Source organism: Berghia stephanieae, chromosome 2 (genome assembly GCF_034508935.2).
Source record: "Berghia stephanieae isolate SIO BIC M18660-M18661 chromosome 2, UCSD_Bste_1.3, whole genome shotgun sequence".
NCBI lineage: Eukaryota > Metazoa > Mollusca > Gastropoda > Nudibranchia > Aeolidiidae > Berghia > Berghia stephanieae.
In genome coordinates this window covers 118,401,887-118,418,311 of record NC_088361.1, presented here as the reverse complement: position 1 = coordinate 118,418,311, position 16,425 = coordinate 118,401,887, and the positions used below count along the sequence as shown (strand labels likewise).

At 36.3% G+C, this 16,425-nt stretch overlaps 1 protein-coding gene across 2 annotated transcripts; it reads left to right on the top strand.

Annotated features, from left to right (window-relative positions):
* The first annotated feature begins 3,216 nt into the window (after positions 1 to 3,216).
* LOC144963845 (uncharacterized) lies at positions 3,217 to 15,642 on the top strand. 2 transcript variants are annotated; one of them, XM_078897793.1, is made up of 3 exons: positions 3,217 to 3,488; positions 8,289 to 8,680; positions 14,087 to 15,642. In XM_078897793.1, exons 2-3 carry the CDS (start codon positions 8,313 to 8,315, stop codon positions 14,856 to 14,858), a joined length of 1,140 nt encoding a protein of 379 aa, XP_078753919.1. In that variant the 5' UTR covers positions 3,217 to 3,488; positions 8,289 to 8,312; the 3' UTR covers positions 14,859 to 15,642. The 2 variants fall into 2 exon arrangements, with proteins under 2 accessions (XP_078753919.1, XP_078753918.1); XM_078897792.1 differs by having other exon boundaries at positions 3,217 to 3,561.
* The last annotated feature ends 783 nt before the right edge of the window (positions 15,643 to 16,425 follow it).

Here is a 16,425-nt window from a genome sequence, read left to right as displayed (position 1 = left end):
TCTAGCATCACTTGGGTCACAGTCTCAGTTGTGTGATTCAAAAGATTTTTAACAGTTACTTATTTATTTAATCCTTTGCGTCAGTGAATTCTGTCCTCCTTCAGTTTTTGGACTTCTCCCCAGATCCAACCAATGCACGCCATCATCTTTCTTTCTACAGATTTTCTCCAGATCTCCAGTAGCCTTACCCTGTTGCGATTTCCTTGTGGTGTCCATCTTTGTGTGTGTGTTGTTTTTTTTTTTTTTCGAGATCAAAGTATGAAGGCTGGTATCTTACCTGCCATAGTGTACAAGAAAGCTTCATGTTACCAGCACAAAAAGACGAATTAGTCACCATCCTTACAACGCCCACTTCTAGGCAAGAGCCTCGCTTGTCAGAGACTAAAAATCGTTCATAAAATTCGATTGTTTTAGACGCTTATTTCGCTTAGGCTTAAGACTAGCAAGTCATTTACTAGACTAGTAAATCAAATCCCTTTTCAAAATTAAAACAATTTTTTTTTTAATTTCATGTAAACGTGTGTTCCATTCATTGCTCTGCTCAATGATTTGTTTGAATGAGAACAAGACTGTCCTTTTAAAAGACCTGCTAAATAACCATTAACGTGCGGTTTTCGGTAAGTTCAGAATAAACTTCAGGAATTTTAATTACATAGGCTATTGGAATATGAACGAAACTCACAAGAAATCACTGTTTTCTGTGCAAAAATATAAAACACGAAGACATTGGATAGAAACAGTACAAAAATGGACGTTTCGGGTTCAAACCCTTAGTCTTTTCGGTTTCCATCTCTTCGTTAGTATTTTTAAGTCCTTGGCCTCAGGCAGCCCTCACCTTATCCACTGTTTTCTGTGCGATATCATATCAAAATGTTATGGTCTTTTCCATCTTACAGATAACAAAATAACCAGCATTTTGAATCCGTAGTTAATGGCTCAACTTATATTATTGACAATTCTACAAACTTCATCATTCAGCATGGGATGAAACTCCGTCACAGTGGCATTTGGGAGTTCGACGATATCTAAACAAAGAACTTCCGTAACGTATGCTTGGACGAATTATTGTAAGCACTGGCATTAATGATCATTCATCCTTTGTTATTTTTTTCTTCGGGGGTTTGGAAAAGATATAGACTACCATTGTCAATAGACGATTTGAAGAGGAGAATTTAAAAAACGCAGTTTATGTTAGATAGCGTAACGTATGGGAATGTTTGAATCAAGTTTATGTTAGATAGCGTAACGTATGGGAATGTTTGAGTCACCGTCTCCAAACTACAAAGATATACATGTGTTTTTTTCAGAACATTAGCAGCATTGTTTAGAGTTAGTTTTGGTTTGAATTAAAATTTCAACAAATCTTAACTGTCCTACGGGACAGTGTTGAATTAAAGTGGACTGCACTGTAGGTATTATTTTGTAGCTTTGGTGGTAAAAATCGTCATAAAAAGTGTTTTTTAAGACTATCACTGTGATTTCTTACCGTAAAACGTAATAAACAAAAATGAATATTAACAGCTTCAAAAAAGCACAAAATACCAAAAATAGAACGTGTTCTCTGCCGTCTATCTGTTGTTGTTTTTTAAGTAATGTTTTTATGTTTCATTGATTGTTTGTTTTTTGTTTGTTTGTTGGGTTTTTTTGTGTGTGTGTTTTTTTTTTTTTTTGTGTTGTTGTTGTTGTTGACTGAAGAATGTTTTGAGCCAGAAACGTTCCGTGTTTCGTATTTTGTTCTTGTTTGAAGCTTTTATATTCATATTTGTTTATTACTTTTTACAGTCCACAGCTTCTAGCAGCTTATTACCTTTCGTTTTAACCGGTGTATCCCATAAACTGCTTTGCTTAATTTCATTTTGAACAGAACTCTTTCACTTCAAATTTCATTTGATTCGGAAACCTTTGAAAGAGTTTAAAAGATTGAGAGATTTTGACAGATTGAAGGCCATCTTACTCGAAAGATAATACTATCTGAACTAAAAGTGTTGTAACAGCATTACTTCAATCAGCCCTAACACCGACGATATCCGTAGTTTACCCGGGTTACTTTTACCCCTTGCTTATTTATTACATTTTTCTGAAACAAATTATAGGCGTAGTATCAAAGCTTATATATTTTTTAGTTTTTGCATGTGAATGGTAGTTGAATAAGACTATCTATGCACATGCTCATTTTGAATACATTTTTTTCCAATTTTGAAAGTAGCTAAAATCTCTAGGGTTGAGTGAATTAATTGTTGGAGAGGCAGCCAAGGCAACTACTCGCAGGTACAAAAAGTGAGTCACTACTTAAATCAATATTATTTTCTCTTTGTAGTCTCACTTCTTTTGGGGGTGGTGGGGGTGGTGGGGGGGGGGGTCTTATATGGTAACACGACAAAACAATTGTAATACCTAAGAATAATTTGATTATCTTCTGCCGACATATAAACATATTTGTCGATCAAATAACCAGACTCAACTCTGGGCTTGTTTTAACATTTTTGTAATGGACAATATTTTGCGTTGGTTTGAGTATTTCCATTACGACAATAAGACCAGTACAATTTTGGTTATCAGACCTGCAAATAAGTGCACGTCGTTTTCTGCCTAAATAGATGTATTAGAAAAAAATATTGAATTAATGGTTGGTCCTTTTACTGGCGGCATGTTTTCACCATATAGGCTTAGAACTTTAATCACTAAGTATATTTTAAATGAGGAAAATAACAAGCACTACAAAAAATGCCTATTTAAAAAAAATTATGTCTGTAGGTTAAAGTTTAACAATGTAAACACAGTTATACTATTACATGATTGATTCTGATTACATAATATGTGGAAAAATAAAAAGATGAATGACACTTTATTTGTACAAAAATTCATAGATAAATATAATTTACCGTTTAATCATGGATGGTTGCAGCGTTACAATTGATTTGATACCTTGGTCTGTTACTAAACCATTGATTTTAAGATGCGCAATTTAAAGTAATCGATCATATATACGTCTTTGAATGTAGCCTTAAGCGGGAAAAGGGGGAAAATAGTTTTATTGAATAAACCATAATATGTGCAATCAAATCAGATCTATTCATTGGCAAACTAGTTCTCAATGTAATGCTCAAAGATTGGTTTCTGGTTGGTAGGTACTTTTCCTAATTGTCGACTTTCGGTATATCTCATATCTGTCGAATAAGGGTGTCTTATATAGATATCTAGATAAATTCACTCACGTATGATCTATATGCTCTAACCAAGGACAACTATATCGAGCACTCGCATACCTACAATTACCCACCAACACTCATATATATATATACTCTTTTAGTACGCCATGCTCCCAGTCCATCTGCCTGGAAACTTGTCGTTTAGAAATTCGCTAACGGCCTGTCTCCTATGGGAAGGAGCACCTTCTTGTCTTACTGAAGAAAAATACATTAATTGATGATATTCACGAAGTTGGGACGCATTATATCTTGAACGACTTGCAGTTATTAAGGATACAAGTGAGTTGTATTCTCAAAATCTTGTGAACGACTCGTTTTTGAATGCCAAAACGGGCAAAGATTAAGCTAAAAGGTATGTGGCACATCCCAAACAGTTTCATCGACAACGCTTGGTCATCGAAAGTGTGGTCAATCTCTCTTACTATGTGCTCAACAAATTTAGGATACCCGTTTGGGGTTTTTTTAAAATCGTTTTCACGTCATGTAATGGTCGGCCAAAGTGGGCTATAAAACGTTAAGTTACTTTTGGCGATTTCATTTCACGCAATTACATGACAAAGAGGATTTATGACTCTCCTTTGCTACTGTAGACCGAAATGGAAATGAGGTCTTTTAAGTTTATATTATTTTGCTTAACCTTGGTGATGTAATGTGAGTCGAAGACTTATGGGCATAGACTTCATGTTTTCGATTCACATGTCTAAAAGCAAAGGATAAAGCAGTCCGAGAAATAAAGGTTTAATGGGACGAGTGACCCGTGAAACAGTTCGTAAGAATATACCTTCCTTGATTCTGGCATATGGGCCTTATAATTTACGTTGAAAAGTATTGCTCAAGCTAAAGGACATTATATGGCTACACGTCCACTTGAATTTTTCCACTCATTTGAATTCATTCCCTGATCTCAGAATTGCTGAAGGTCAAAAGGAATTTTAGCAAAAACCACGGCCTGTTCCGTGTTACCAGAGAAGCTCTCTGTAGTAGTAATAAAAACTCTCTGGTGTTTCAGAAACGGAGATGAACACTCATGTGGCAGGAGATGAACTTGAGGCCTTAAAGTAGCCTGGATGCTGATGGCCGGAATGATTAAACTTACCTTTAGCAATAGATATAGGTTATACGTCTCGTACGTAAGAATTACTTCAGAAAGAATATTATGGTCCAATCTTGCGTGAAAATATCAAGTCTGGGGTGGGTCCGAAGGAAGCCAATGCCTCTCTTCGTTTATTTGTTATGATTAAACTTACCTTTAGCAATGCATATAGGTTATACGTCTCGTCTGTAAGAATTGCTTCAGAAAGAATATTATGGTCCAATTTTGCGTGAACACAAGTCTGGGGTGGGTCCGAAGGAAGCCAATGCCTCTCTTCGTTTATTTGTTAATTTTGCTTTAAGAAGGCAATGCTCTGTGAGGCTAATTGTTTTTAAAAGCGTTTTAGTTATGTGGGTTCTGAAACGCCCTTAAAAACAGAGAGCCTCAGTTATTGTCAACCAGGGATAATCGTCAACAAAAGCGCATTTGAGTGGGTAACAAGCAAATCGTATTAGGTAAGGCTTGTCTTTAGCGTGAGTTTTCCCAGTGAACGAATCATTTTTTGACAACTTTTTAAATCATGTTATTACGTTACATTCTCGTTGTGCGACACATTTGATTCGCCTTTTTTTCTTCATGATATGATAGAGAATAGGTAATTAATGACAATATAGGTGCACCGAAAAAAAGTCTCACGGAATTAAAAACAAAAACTCATTGACTGTGAAAAATCATTTGACAGCAAGGACTTTTGGAAAATGATACGTTCTTACATAATCCCCCCCCCCCCCCCCCCACAATCCAAAAACAACAACAAACAAACAATCAAAAAGACCCCTCAACATTATCAAGAATATTTCAATGAAAAGGGTCTCGGAATCAAACAGTAAGTCTAACTTACAAGACTACATTGTAATTGAGACGATGGTTTGGTGTTAAACAAGAAGGATATCTCTTAACTCCATTTATTTACCTTTGCAGTTGATTGGATCACGAACAACTTAACAGGTTAGAGGGGAAAAAATGAAACCAAATGAACTTAATACAATTTGTTTTATAAGACTTTACTAATAATTAATTTGTCTCTCACTTACTAGTGAACTCGGATTTAACATGGTCGGCAATGGTCCAGGTGGCTTTATTTGTATCTCGGTCCCTGTACATGATCACGCTATGCAAGATGTATTGGTGACTATACTCTTCCAGTTTCAACTCAATTCCCCTCATTTTGCCTATGTTATGGCATTGTGTGAAGAATACAATGTATAAATTTAAATAGAGTATTAAAAAACTGTAAAACGGGGGTTCTAAAATTCCGAGCTCCCTGAGTAAGCAAGGCCATATATCCAAGTTCTATTTTACCAACACATGCAATACAAAACAGACATACTCAGCTTTGTCTCAAATCGAACTGAGTAAAATCAATAATAGCAATAATATAAAATAGAAATAGGAATAAAAACTTAAACTTAATATAATGAAATAGAACTGAGTCAAAATCAAACTGATCCCATCACATTCGATAACAAGCCATTGGGATAGATTTTCAATTAAAAAAACTGCCTCAAACTACTTTTTTATAAGTTTATTTTCAAATCCATTGCTGTACTCTTGTCTTAATTCAATAAAAATCCCTGGGAACAAAAGATCAGGAAACACAATTACATACACACACACACACACACACACATTCAAACACATACAGAGAAAGATAGGAGAGAGAGAGAGAGAGAGAGAGAGAGAGATTGTGTGTGTGTGTGTGTGTGTGTGAGAGAGAGATAGATAGATAGATAGATAGATAGATAGATAGATAGATAGATAGAGAGAGAGAGAGAGAGAGAGAGTGAGAGAGAGAGAGATGAAAATAAGAAGAGGGAGAAGAAGAAATTACAATGAGTGAAACAAACTTTTCGCCACCGTCTTTCTTGTCTAGGCGTGTCGAAAACTTTTCTGCCGTTTATCTAAATTATACGTAACGTATTGTCACTTTTACTGGATTTTTAAATTTTTAAAAAAAATTTACCGAAGAAGGGTTTTAAGCCCAAAACGTTCCGTTTGAGTATTTTGTTCTTTTTCGAAGCTTTTATGTTCAAATCGCACAGTACTTTTTCATTCTTAACTTCTGAAGAATCATTCTCGTACACTGAAGAAAACGCACCACAATCATTTTAGTAGGGAGCGTCATTCGACACCCGAGTTTCGGGTGTATTTTGTCACAGGATAATTCGGCACCCGAGTTTCGGGTGTATTTTGTCACAGAATAATTCGACACCCGAGTTTCGGGTGTATTTTGTCACAGGATAATTCGACACCCGAGTTTCGGGTGTATTTTGTCTCAGGATAATTCGACACCCGAGTTTTGGGTGTATTTTGTCACAGGATAATTCGACACCCGAATTTGGGGTGGGGATGGTCAGCAAAGAATTTGGCATCCCAAGCAGGGTAAAAAAAAATTTTGGAAAAAAAAAATGTTGTTTTCTTGTCGTCGGGGGGGGGGGGGGGGGGGTCGTTGGCAAAAATTCTACAATTGTTCGTCTTTGCAAACACACAAACCATTAACTGCAAGACCATCTCTCTCTCTCTCTCTCTCTCACTCTCTCTCTCTTGATTTCTTTCTTTCTATCACACACACATACATACGCTCCCTCTAAAACCTAAGTGACGTAGATGACTTAAACAGCAAAGGGTATACAATTACAGATACTGTGCGACAAACTCGCGACACATAATGTCGTGCGTTCAGCGAAAAAGGTTAAATACTCATATAATCCAGCAGCCGAATTAACGCACAAGACGATGTGTAATCTTGAACGTTTCTAGTCTGATTGATAGAAATTAATGAGAGTTAATCAGAAAAAACGGCTAGTTATAAACAAAGGGCTATGTGACGTCATTTCCTTCCTTCTATTTGCAACATCTCATAATAATAGATGATCTAAAGTTTTATATGTAGAAATGGTATAATATATCTATCAATATAGATAATATTGTGCCTGGCTAAGAAGTTCACAACATTGCATCCGGAAGTATAACGAACCAACACACAAAACGATGTGTAACCTTGAACGAACAATGACTTTTGTCTTCCAATGTATTGATCCTTTCAAGGAACTCATCGCTTGAAGCGAATTTTGCTCCCTCAAATATTGAATTCGACCGTCTATCCATATTTTAAAGAGGACTGGCGTGCAACGGACAAGGAAGGAAGGCGGAAGAATTTGATTTCCCCCGGTTTGTACGTTCATACGTACTGCGCATGCGCGATTCGGGTGTCGAATTATCGGGTGACAAAATACACCCGAAACTCGGGTGTCGAATAACACTCCGACGCTTCAGAGGATTCAATTTCGGGGGCAAGTCGAGATTTTTTTTTACTATCCACCCAGCAGTGATTGGATCTGGCGTCCTATCCAAAGGGTTACAAGCAATTGCTATTGTCCGTTTAATGCTATAGAAACCCGGACAAAATTCGGACTCCATAGGCATTATGTCTATAAAGGAAAGCTGTTTTATAATGCTTCCAACAGTAAGTCTTTCACAGACGAAGGCAGCCTACAGAGTATAGGAAAAGATAGGGACCATTTAATTTTGTTCACGTCTTAAGGGCCGAGCCTATTCCCCTATGGTACTGGAATTGGTAAGAGAAATGACATTATCTTTTAAATCAATTAAGTTCAGTATAAAGTGTGATAAGGATGAAAGCCGTTGGGATGAGTGTATAGAATGTGACCACAGAATATGTTAAACTGACATGATCAAATCCAATTAAATGCACCTAATGCTGTTGAATACTGAAGATAACTAATTCAAAATTTAAAAAGCACTTAATATCAACAATCGTGATAATCATAAAAATTCTCAAACAATATGACGGCATTTGTTTTGTTACGTTCATCCATTAATGATGTCAAAGAAAAGTTCCGGTGTTGATTAGTTTGGTGTCATTTGTATAATTTTATATCATAGACAGATAACCTGATGGAATATAATAAAGTCTTACTTGCCTCATTTTAAAAATGAAATGTTTTTGTATTATCCATTTACAGAATACAAAGGAGAAAGGAATCAACATGCCGTGCTCATCAATCCATTTACAAAACGACATGGCCATCTGGTTCAACCCATATATTTTTGATAAATTAACTCGCAGTTACCAGAACCTTTCAAATGGCGCCACCTATGATTGTGGATTAACGAGTGTTCCCTGTGCCAGTAATATCACCAAAGAGTTAATCTTCTCAGACTCGACCTTTGTTTACTGGTTCGATCTTATCACAATCGATCTAGTTCTGACCATTTTCTCCCTGACAGGAATTTTCGGCAACATCGTGAACATAATTATCATCAACGTGATGAAAATCGCCAACGACAGCACGAACACCATATTCCTGTGGTTGTCTATTTCAGATTTGATGTGCTCTTTGAGCTGTGGATTTGTGTAAGAATTTTAATTATAATAGTTGACATAATTGAAATAGTGTTTAGAAGAAATTGGCCTGAATATTTTCATTATTCATATTTTTACTTTTTTATTTTAATGTCCCATGAAGCCAGAGTTCATTCCAGTGTCTATACCGTTAAACAAAGATGATCAAATCCAATCAAATGCACATATTGCTGTTGAATACTGAAGATAAAACACAACATTTGTGTGGCATGGGATAATGTTCGTTTATCACTCTGTATCGTAATAATAATAGGCTTTTAACGAAATCGGGTCGAACGAGACGCCGAACGCCGAACCCGAACGGATATAGCCTTCTCACGTGACCATGATAGTGAAGACTCTCAAGCGGTATGCAGCATCGGATCTAAGGTCACGTGATAGAGGATAGCTTGGGTTGCTGTTGGCTTGTGTTAGGGGAGGGGCAAGGTCAGTGTCATTCAATAGTATATAATTGTGCACGTGGCGCTCTATACAGAGAGAAAATTATAAATTGATTACGGGCGAAGGTGGGGGGAGGGGGAGGGGGGGGGTTTGACCCACAAACGATCGAGGTGTTGGGCTTCGGGTAGACCATGATACGAAATCAAAGAGAAAAGGTCGCTGGTACTTGGATGGTGGAAATGGTTGGGGGGTGGGGGGGGGGGGTAGTGACAATCAGCATGGGATGTATATAGATAGAATGCGCTAGGCCAAGGAGTTCACAACATTGCCATCCGGAAGTATAACGGACCAACACACAAACTCTGTGTAACCATGAACTTTTATAGTCTGGTTAATACAGTTTAGTGAGAACAACTCACAAACGCGGATGGCAAAAACAATAACAAAGGCCTGAGTGACGTCATCTGCATACTATCAATATTAACATTAATAATATAGGCAATAGATGACCAGGGATGTGTATTGTTTGTGTATTGTTTGTATATGTTTGTGTGTGTGTGTTTGTGTGTGTGTGTGCGCGCGCGTGTGTGTGAATGAGATTACACAAAAATACCTTTCTCGGGAGCTTCCAAATGATTACGTATACGATAAATTTGAAAACCACATTGTTTCAATCAGCTTGCAAAAAGGAGAACATTTATCTTTGTTTCACAAAAATAGGTTTAGAAGTAAATTTTTTTTCTAGTAGATTGATTTTGAAAAGAATATTGCTCAATTTTTTAAATTTAATGATAGTTTCTTTATTTTCCGGTCGGTTTTCTTGATTTATATCTCATTTTTCAATTCTCAATGCGACGAGCACACTGATGTATCTCGTGTGATTCAAAAGCGTTGTTTGTTTTTTTTAATATATATATATATATATATATATTATATATATATATATATATATATATATATATATATATATATATATACTGAGAGTCCTCACTAATTAATTCCTGAGCGTTGAGACGGTGATGCAACTATTACATACAAGACCTTGCAGTCGAGTCGGCAGGGCTTTTGGGTTACACAACCACTATTTACCCATCGGTCAGCGGTACTCTTTGATGTATACAACACTCACCGCCTTTACGCAAAGCCGCCTGCCCATAAATCAAGAGATGGTCTCCTAACTGTTCACAAGCGAACTGTCAAACGAGCAATCGATGATTGGATAAGAATCTCAAGATCTCATATAGTAAGGTAAGTTTTGGAGAGGTGATATCCCCCCACCCGTCATCGGACAGAACTTTCATTGCGTTATATCATATAAGCTCCGCCTCCTCTTTCTATTCCGGAGTGACGAGATTAGACGAGAGGACGCGAGAAAAAACTGATCACGTGATCGGTAAGTCGTTCGTTCGGTGTCCGTTCGGTGAGCAACTATAACTCGGTAATGTCCTCCTGTTACCGAACTGTCTCCATTTTTTTGGTTACCTTTTAGATATAACGGTATTCTCTCGCAAAGTACTTTTCATCAGATCTAAAAGACCCAGCTACCCTATTACTGCTGGGTGGACAAGTGTGTCAGGAAAACAATCTCGACTTTAACCGAGATTGATCCCTGTCCCTTTTGGTGTGAAGCAAGTCAGTGCTCTACCAATTTAGCTATCGGGACTCCTCGAAATCACATTGAGTGTTGCAAAAAAAAACAAAAAAACAAAAACAAAACAAAAACAAATGAAAGATGACAGACTTGTTATTGATCAGAAACAATTTATTGATCATTTACAAAATGTCCTAATTTTCCTTTATTATTGCTGTTTGCGTGTCAATTTATTAATCAATTTTGTGACGATTTACCACAAGTTGAACTGATAATACAAGATAAATAAATGACCCATCAATATAATCCACTTGACTCGAGCAATAACAGTTCATTTCTGCCGTGGTCTGACAAAGCACTTTTTTATTAAATTTCATTTTGCTCTCATGTTTTAGATTTTTAGACAAGGTGAGGGTCATTTTATCGATCGATGTTTGAACTTAAACCTCATCAATAAAAGTACGGCAGATTTGGTTCTGTGAATTAAAAAAAAACAAAACAAAAAAACAAAAAAAAACAAGTACAAATGAAATAGATTTGATGACTTTATATATAATTTTCAGTTGACAGCAGATAAAACATGAACGATGATTGGCCTGCCATATTATATAGAAGGAATGAGAATGACGTCACTCTGCTCTATGTTATTGTTTTAGACAGCCATTTTTATGATTAGTGCTCACTAAATTATTTCAATCACAGACTAATAACGTTCAAGGTTACACATAGTGTTGTGTGTTGGAACGTTACATTCGGCTGACGGATAATGTGAGTATTTTATCTAACGGCATAGCATCAACATTTCTCTCTCTCTCTCTCTCTCTCTCTCTCTCTCTCTATCTATCTATCTCTCTCTCTCTCTCTCTCTCTCTCTCTCTCTCTCTCTCGCCATTATCTGCATGTTTTGTGTGGCCGCTGAGGAAAGCCAAAGGCCGAAACGTTGTTTATTTTGCATTATCCCCTATTAAATGAGTAACATTCGCTCACTTTATTTTTCTCTCCAATGATAATAAAACTACCCACTTTAATATTGTCTCCCTATAGATAGCATGTGCTTGGCAAAGAAGCTCACAACATTGCCATCCGGAAGTATAACGGGCCAACTCACACAAATATTTGTAACCTTGAAAGTTTATAGTCTGGATGATACAGTTTAGTGAGAATTATTCATAAACGCGGAGAGTAAAAAGGAATAACAAAGACCCGAGTGACGTCAACTTCATTCTACCTATAGATAGTAAGCGCTTGGCTAAGAAGCTCATAACATTGCCATCCGGAAGTATAACGGACCAACACACAAACTCTGTGTAACCATGAACTTTTATAGTCTGGTTAATACAGTTTAGTGAGAACAACTTACAAACGCGGATGGCAAAAACAATAACAAAGGCCTGAGTGACGTCATCTTCGAACTATCTATAAGCAGTTGGCGGAAAAGCTGAGAGTCGTTCCACAGCCCGTGCGCGCGCGTTGACGTGTATATCTTTACAACCTCGGATGGATTTTTTGTGAAAATTGGCTCGAACACAAGGATTGTTAGTGACATTAAGCCGATTTTTTTTTTCACCGGTTAAGGCAGTACTTTCGGATTTTCCTTCTTTATGATATATAGCAGTAAAGTTAGGTGCCCCAAACGTAAACAATAACAAGTTGCTAGTGATTTCCGTTAGGGACCGGAATAATTTACGCACAATATAGGTCTCCCAATTTTGTAGTTTGAGTTGTAGGCAATACACTTTCAGTATTGAAAATATGTTTACATAAAATCTAACAGTTGCAGAAATAATAATATAAGGCTAAATTATTATGAAAATCAGGCTCCGAATAATTCTCGTTTTGTTCACACCAGCGCAATAATTTGCTCTGGTCTAAAAATAGATAGACTGTAACTTTTGATAAATTTTATAAAATTTTACCTTTTGTTCCATAACATATCCATATCTAGACATTATTTGATGCATGATCGAGTATTTATGAATATGTGTTTCTTTTGCCACCTAACAGCCAAATTTTAAAGGTTATTTTTTCTATTATTTACATTGGAACGTGAGCTGTCAAGACAGGAACATGTGGTTTGCCACGTGCTTCTCGACCTTTGTTTACGTTTGGGGCACCTAACTTTACTGCTCTATATAAAAAACGAAGGGTCTTGGCTGTGTGAACAAATGGATGGTTTACAATAATAGTATTTATACACAATGACTTATGTTGCGATTACGATTACTGAACTTCCCTACTTTTCATGATATTCATGTGTACTACTCACTAACATTGCCACCCTGGGTCAAAGTGACACAGCAAATTGCACACTTTGTACACACATGACATAAATAATTGTTACATTTTAATAGTTGAAAGCTTGAGTTAAGATTTCTACATTCAAACTGATAACAATATGGATCAAACATGCAAATTTGTGCACATGAATCTCGTGAAATGGAAATCCCTGGTCAAGCCTGTGGGCGAGTTTTGCGATCGTTATCACAACAGAATTCATTGTGTATAACACCGTATTGTAAAACATCAAAATGTTCACCTATCCCAGACCCTTCGTTTTTTTATATACCGTAAAGAGGGAAAAGAAGTGGTCCCTGCCAAGTGACGACAGTTAATCTATGTTTTGTCAGCCAAGTGTTTCATTTTGCAAAAGTAAAAAGAACACCAAATTGTATAAAGGCTAATTTACAATAGGACAATTTTTTTTACAAGAGAAAAACAAGTACTGTTAATCTTTAAAACAATGCCGACATGTTTGGTGGTAATGTGCTTTAGATCCGACATTTTGTATTAGTATTATTTTCTTCACTCTTATTCCACCATAACTTTCCTCGTAAATTTCATTCTTCTCTCTACCTTTTTTTAATCCCCCCCCCCCCCCCCATTTTTGATCATCCATTGGAGTAATGACCCCCCCCCCCCCTTCTTAAATTGAATTACTTTATTTAAATAATAGATTTGTCAGAAAGCTCTGATTTAAGCCCTCTTCAAAGGATGGAAAACAATGATGTGGTTGAATTTAAGCCCTAGTATTCTTATATATCAAGTATTTTTCTGCGTGTTTATTTTTCCATACAAAATACCATCTTCTATAAACAATTTTATTTTTGGTCGGAATTCAGAGGATTACCAAATTCCTTGACTTTGTTACATTTATTAAGTTTGGGTCCTTTTTTAGATAAATTTATTGATCAAATTATATCATTTTCTTGAAATTTCATACATTTTGAATATTATTAAAAGTCTCCTCTGGTCTATTTTGCCAAAACTATTAAAGGAATCTAAGAAATCTTGAATTATTATGTCAATTCGCCATTTGAAATGTGCTTAAATATTTAATTCTCATATTTTTATACTTTGATCGCTCATTTCTGTGTATAAAATCAACATTTATACCTATGTATACATTTCTTCTGTTGTTATTTCAGAGTTGTCATTTGCTTCATGTGTCACGTTTACGAATCCCTTGCTCTCAGTGCATTCAATCAGACATTTCCTTATCTACTGGACACCATCAAAAGACTAAGTCTTCTCAGTCTCGACTTTGTCATGCTCATATCAATACAGAGAGCTGTCGCCGTGATATTCCCATTTAATGTGTCAACAATTTTTACAAACAAAAACACTAAAATCATAATTGTAGCTTTAATCGTATTATTCATTTTGACTCAAATACCTGCCCGAGTTGGGTATTACCCAAGGTTTATTTTTCACCCGTATTTCAACAAGGAGATTTCTTTGGGTTATTCATATAGAATTGATTTCCGAGTCTTATTTGATTACTTGGGGGTATATTTTTATACGAGAAGTGCATTGGATCTGTTTGTTATTGTCACAGCAATAAATGTCACCGTCGTGAAACTGAATCTCCACAGCAAACAGCGGATGATGCTCAAGGGTAATGCAGTATCAGAATCGAATAAGACAGATTTATCATCTCAGGAAGTAAAAGTGATTAAAATGTCTATTTCTGTGTGCATCATTACATTTATCATTTATTCTTTCAATATGATGAACTCTGCTATTCTTCAAATATACGCAGACAAACTTTACAAATCGCCCATCCCAGCTGCTACAACTAATGGAGGCATGCTACTTGCAGCAGTTGGATCATCGTTCAACTTTTTCCTGTATCTGACAATGTCCTCTCAATACAGAGATGGATTCATGCAGATCTTTCGGATTCACAAGACGAGATAAGCTATGTAATTTTGTCCAATTGTTCAATTTTCTTTGCATATCTTTACACGTGTGATGCTTTCGAATGCATAAAATTACTAAAATGAGTCTTTTACTTGAGTTGTTTTGTTATATCATTTTACATATGACAGTCAGTCAAAAAAAAAAAAACCCCTCGGTATGAAGGAAGGATTATGCCAGAGATCTGATTTTTCATACATAGTTTGTAGTTCAAAAGGGCCAGCATAAAAAAACCCACAAAAAACAAAAACAAAACAAAAAAAAATTTCTGAAATGTAACCTTGACCTTAAAAAGATATGGAAGTAGATTTGGATGGGTTTCCCAATAAACCACTATTCCGTAACTCTTCAAATGAGATAACATCTTAATGGTGGTCAAGTCACAACGCCACGATGAGGTAATACTTTGATGTGGAGGAAAAGACCGTGAATGTTTCGGAGTTCGGTGTGTCATTTTTATTTGTAATTAAATTATCATTATTAATTTATTCATTTTTAAGTTCTCTCTTCAGTAATGCATTTAATTTTGAATCATATTTACATGACATCCACCAAACACCTCAGAAAATTCTCATTTTAACCCAGAACCATCACAGATTGGAACAATTTAACGCGGGAAGTTACATCTGCACCCATTTTAGATTTTTTAAACAGAGATTCTGCGTCACTCCTGAATTTTCAACCTAATGTTATTGTCATTGTTCATGTCAAAATCTTCACGAGTGAAGGTGGACATTAAAGGAAGATTCAGATTCACTCACATGGGCTTTTTTAGCTGAGGTTTGCTTTTGTTTGTGTGTGTGCTGGGGGGGGGGGGGGGGTTACAAAGGACGTTTTCCTTTCTTTGAATGGTATATTCATGAATTATGAATTATAACAAGACGGTTAAAAGTTTTGTTTTTAAACACATTAACAAAACGGTTGCTTATGGCTCCCCGTAGATGCCACATTGTGGTGTCATTGAGTAAACAAAGAGAAATTTTATCTAAACCCATTGCACGAGTACATTGTGCATCCCTACTAAAATATTGATTACTAGAAAGTTTCAACTTTCTACATTTAGATAACACATGTACTGGATCAACTTCCCTGAATTTTAAATGCCTCGGAGGTTTCCTCTGTACTCAGAGAGATTGTGTTTTTGACAGACCCTCATGGATATAATGTCTTGTCCGTTCAATGAACGATGCCCGTTCAATGAACGATGTCTGGGTGGGGATCCTGACCTCCCATAGCGGGCAGGGGGGTACATACTGTGTCTTCTATCCCCTTATATCTGTTTTCCAACATGCTTTCTGTCTTTGTCTTGGAATGAGATTACTTGGTTTTGTCCTGGCCCTGGCCCAGGTCCTGGCTGGGAGGGAAACAGTCAAATGCATAGTTATTGTTTTGAGAGATGATATTTTTTTCCTTGGAAATCATCTCTGTTATGTATTATTATATTTATTTTTAATGTATGATGTAAGCATCTGAGTGTATTCCTCCTTGTTGGATTTTGTGCTTGTGTCTGGATGAGACTTATAGGTGATCTCAAGCTAAGTACATTGATGGTATGCTCTTGGAATCT

Excerpts from the sequence above, each read along its gene's own strand:
- LOC144963845 (XM_078897793.1), top strand. The coding sequence starts at position 8,313 with ATGCCGTGCTCATCAATCCATTTACAAAACGACATGGCCATCTGGTTC. Across the intron at positions 8,681-14,086 it reads TCTTTGAGCTGTGGATTTGT|AGTTGTCATTTGCTTCATGT; the intron begins GTAAGAATTTTA and ends TTGTTATTTCAG.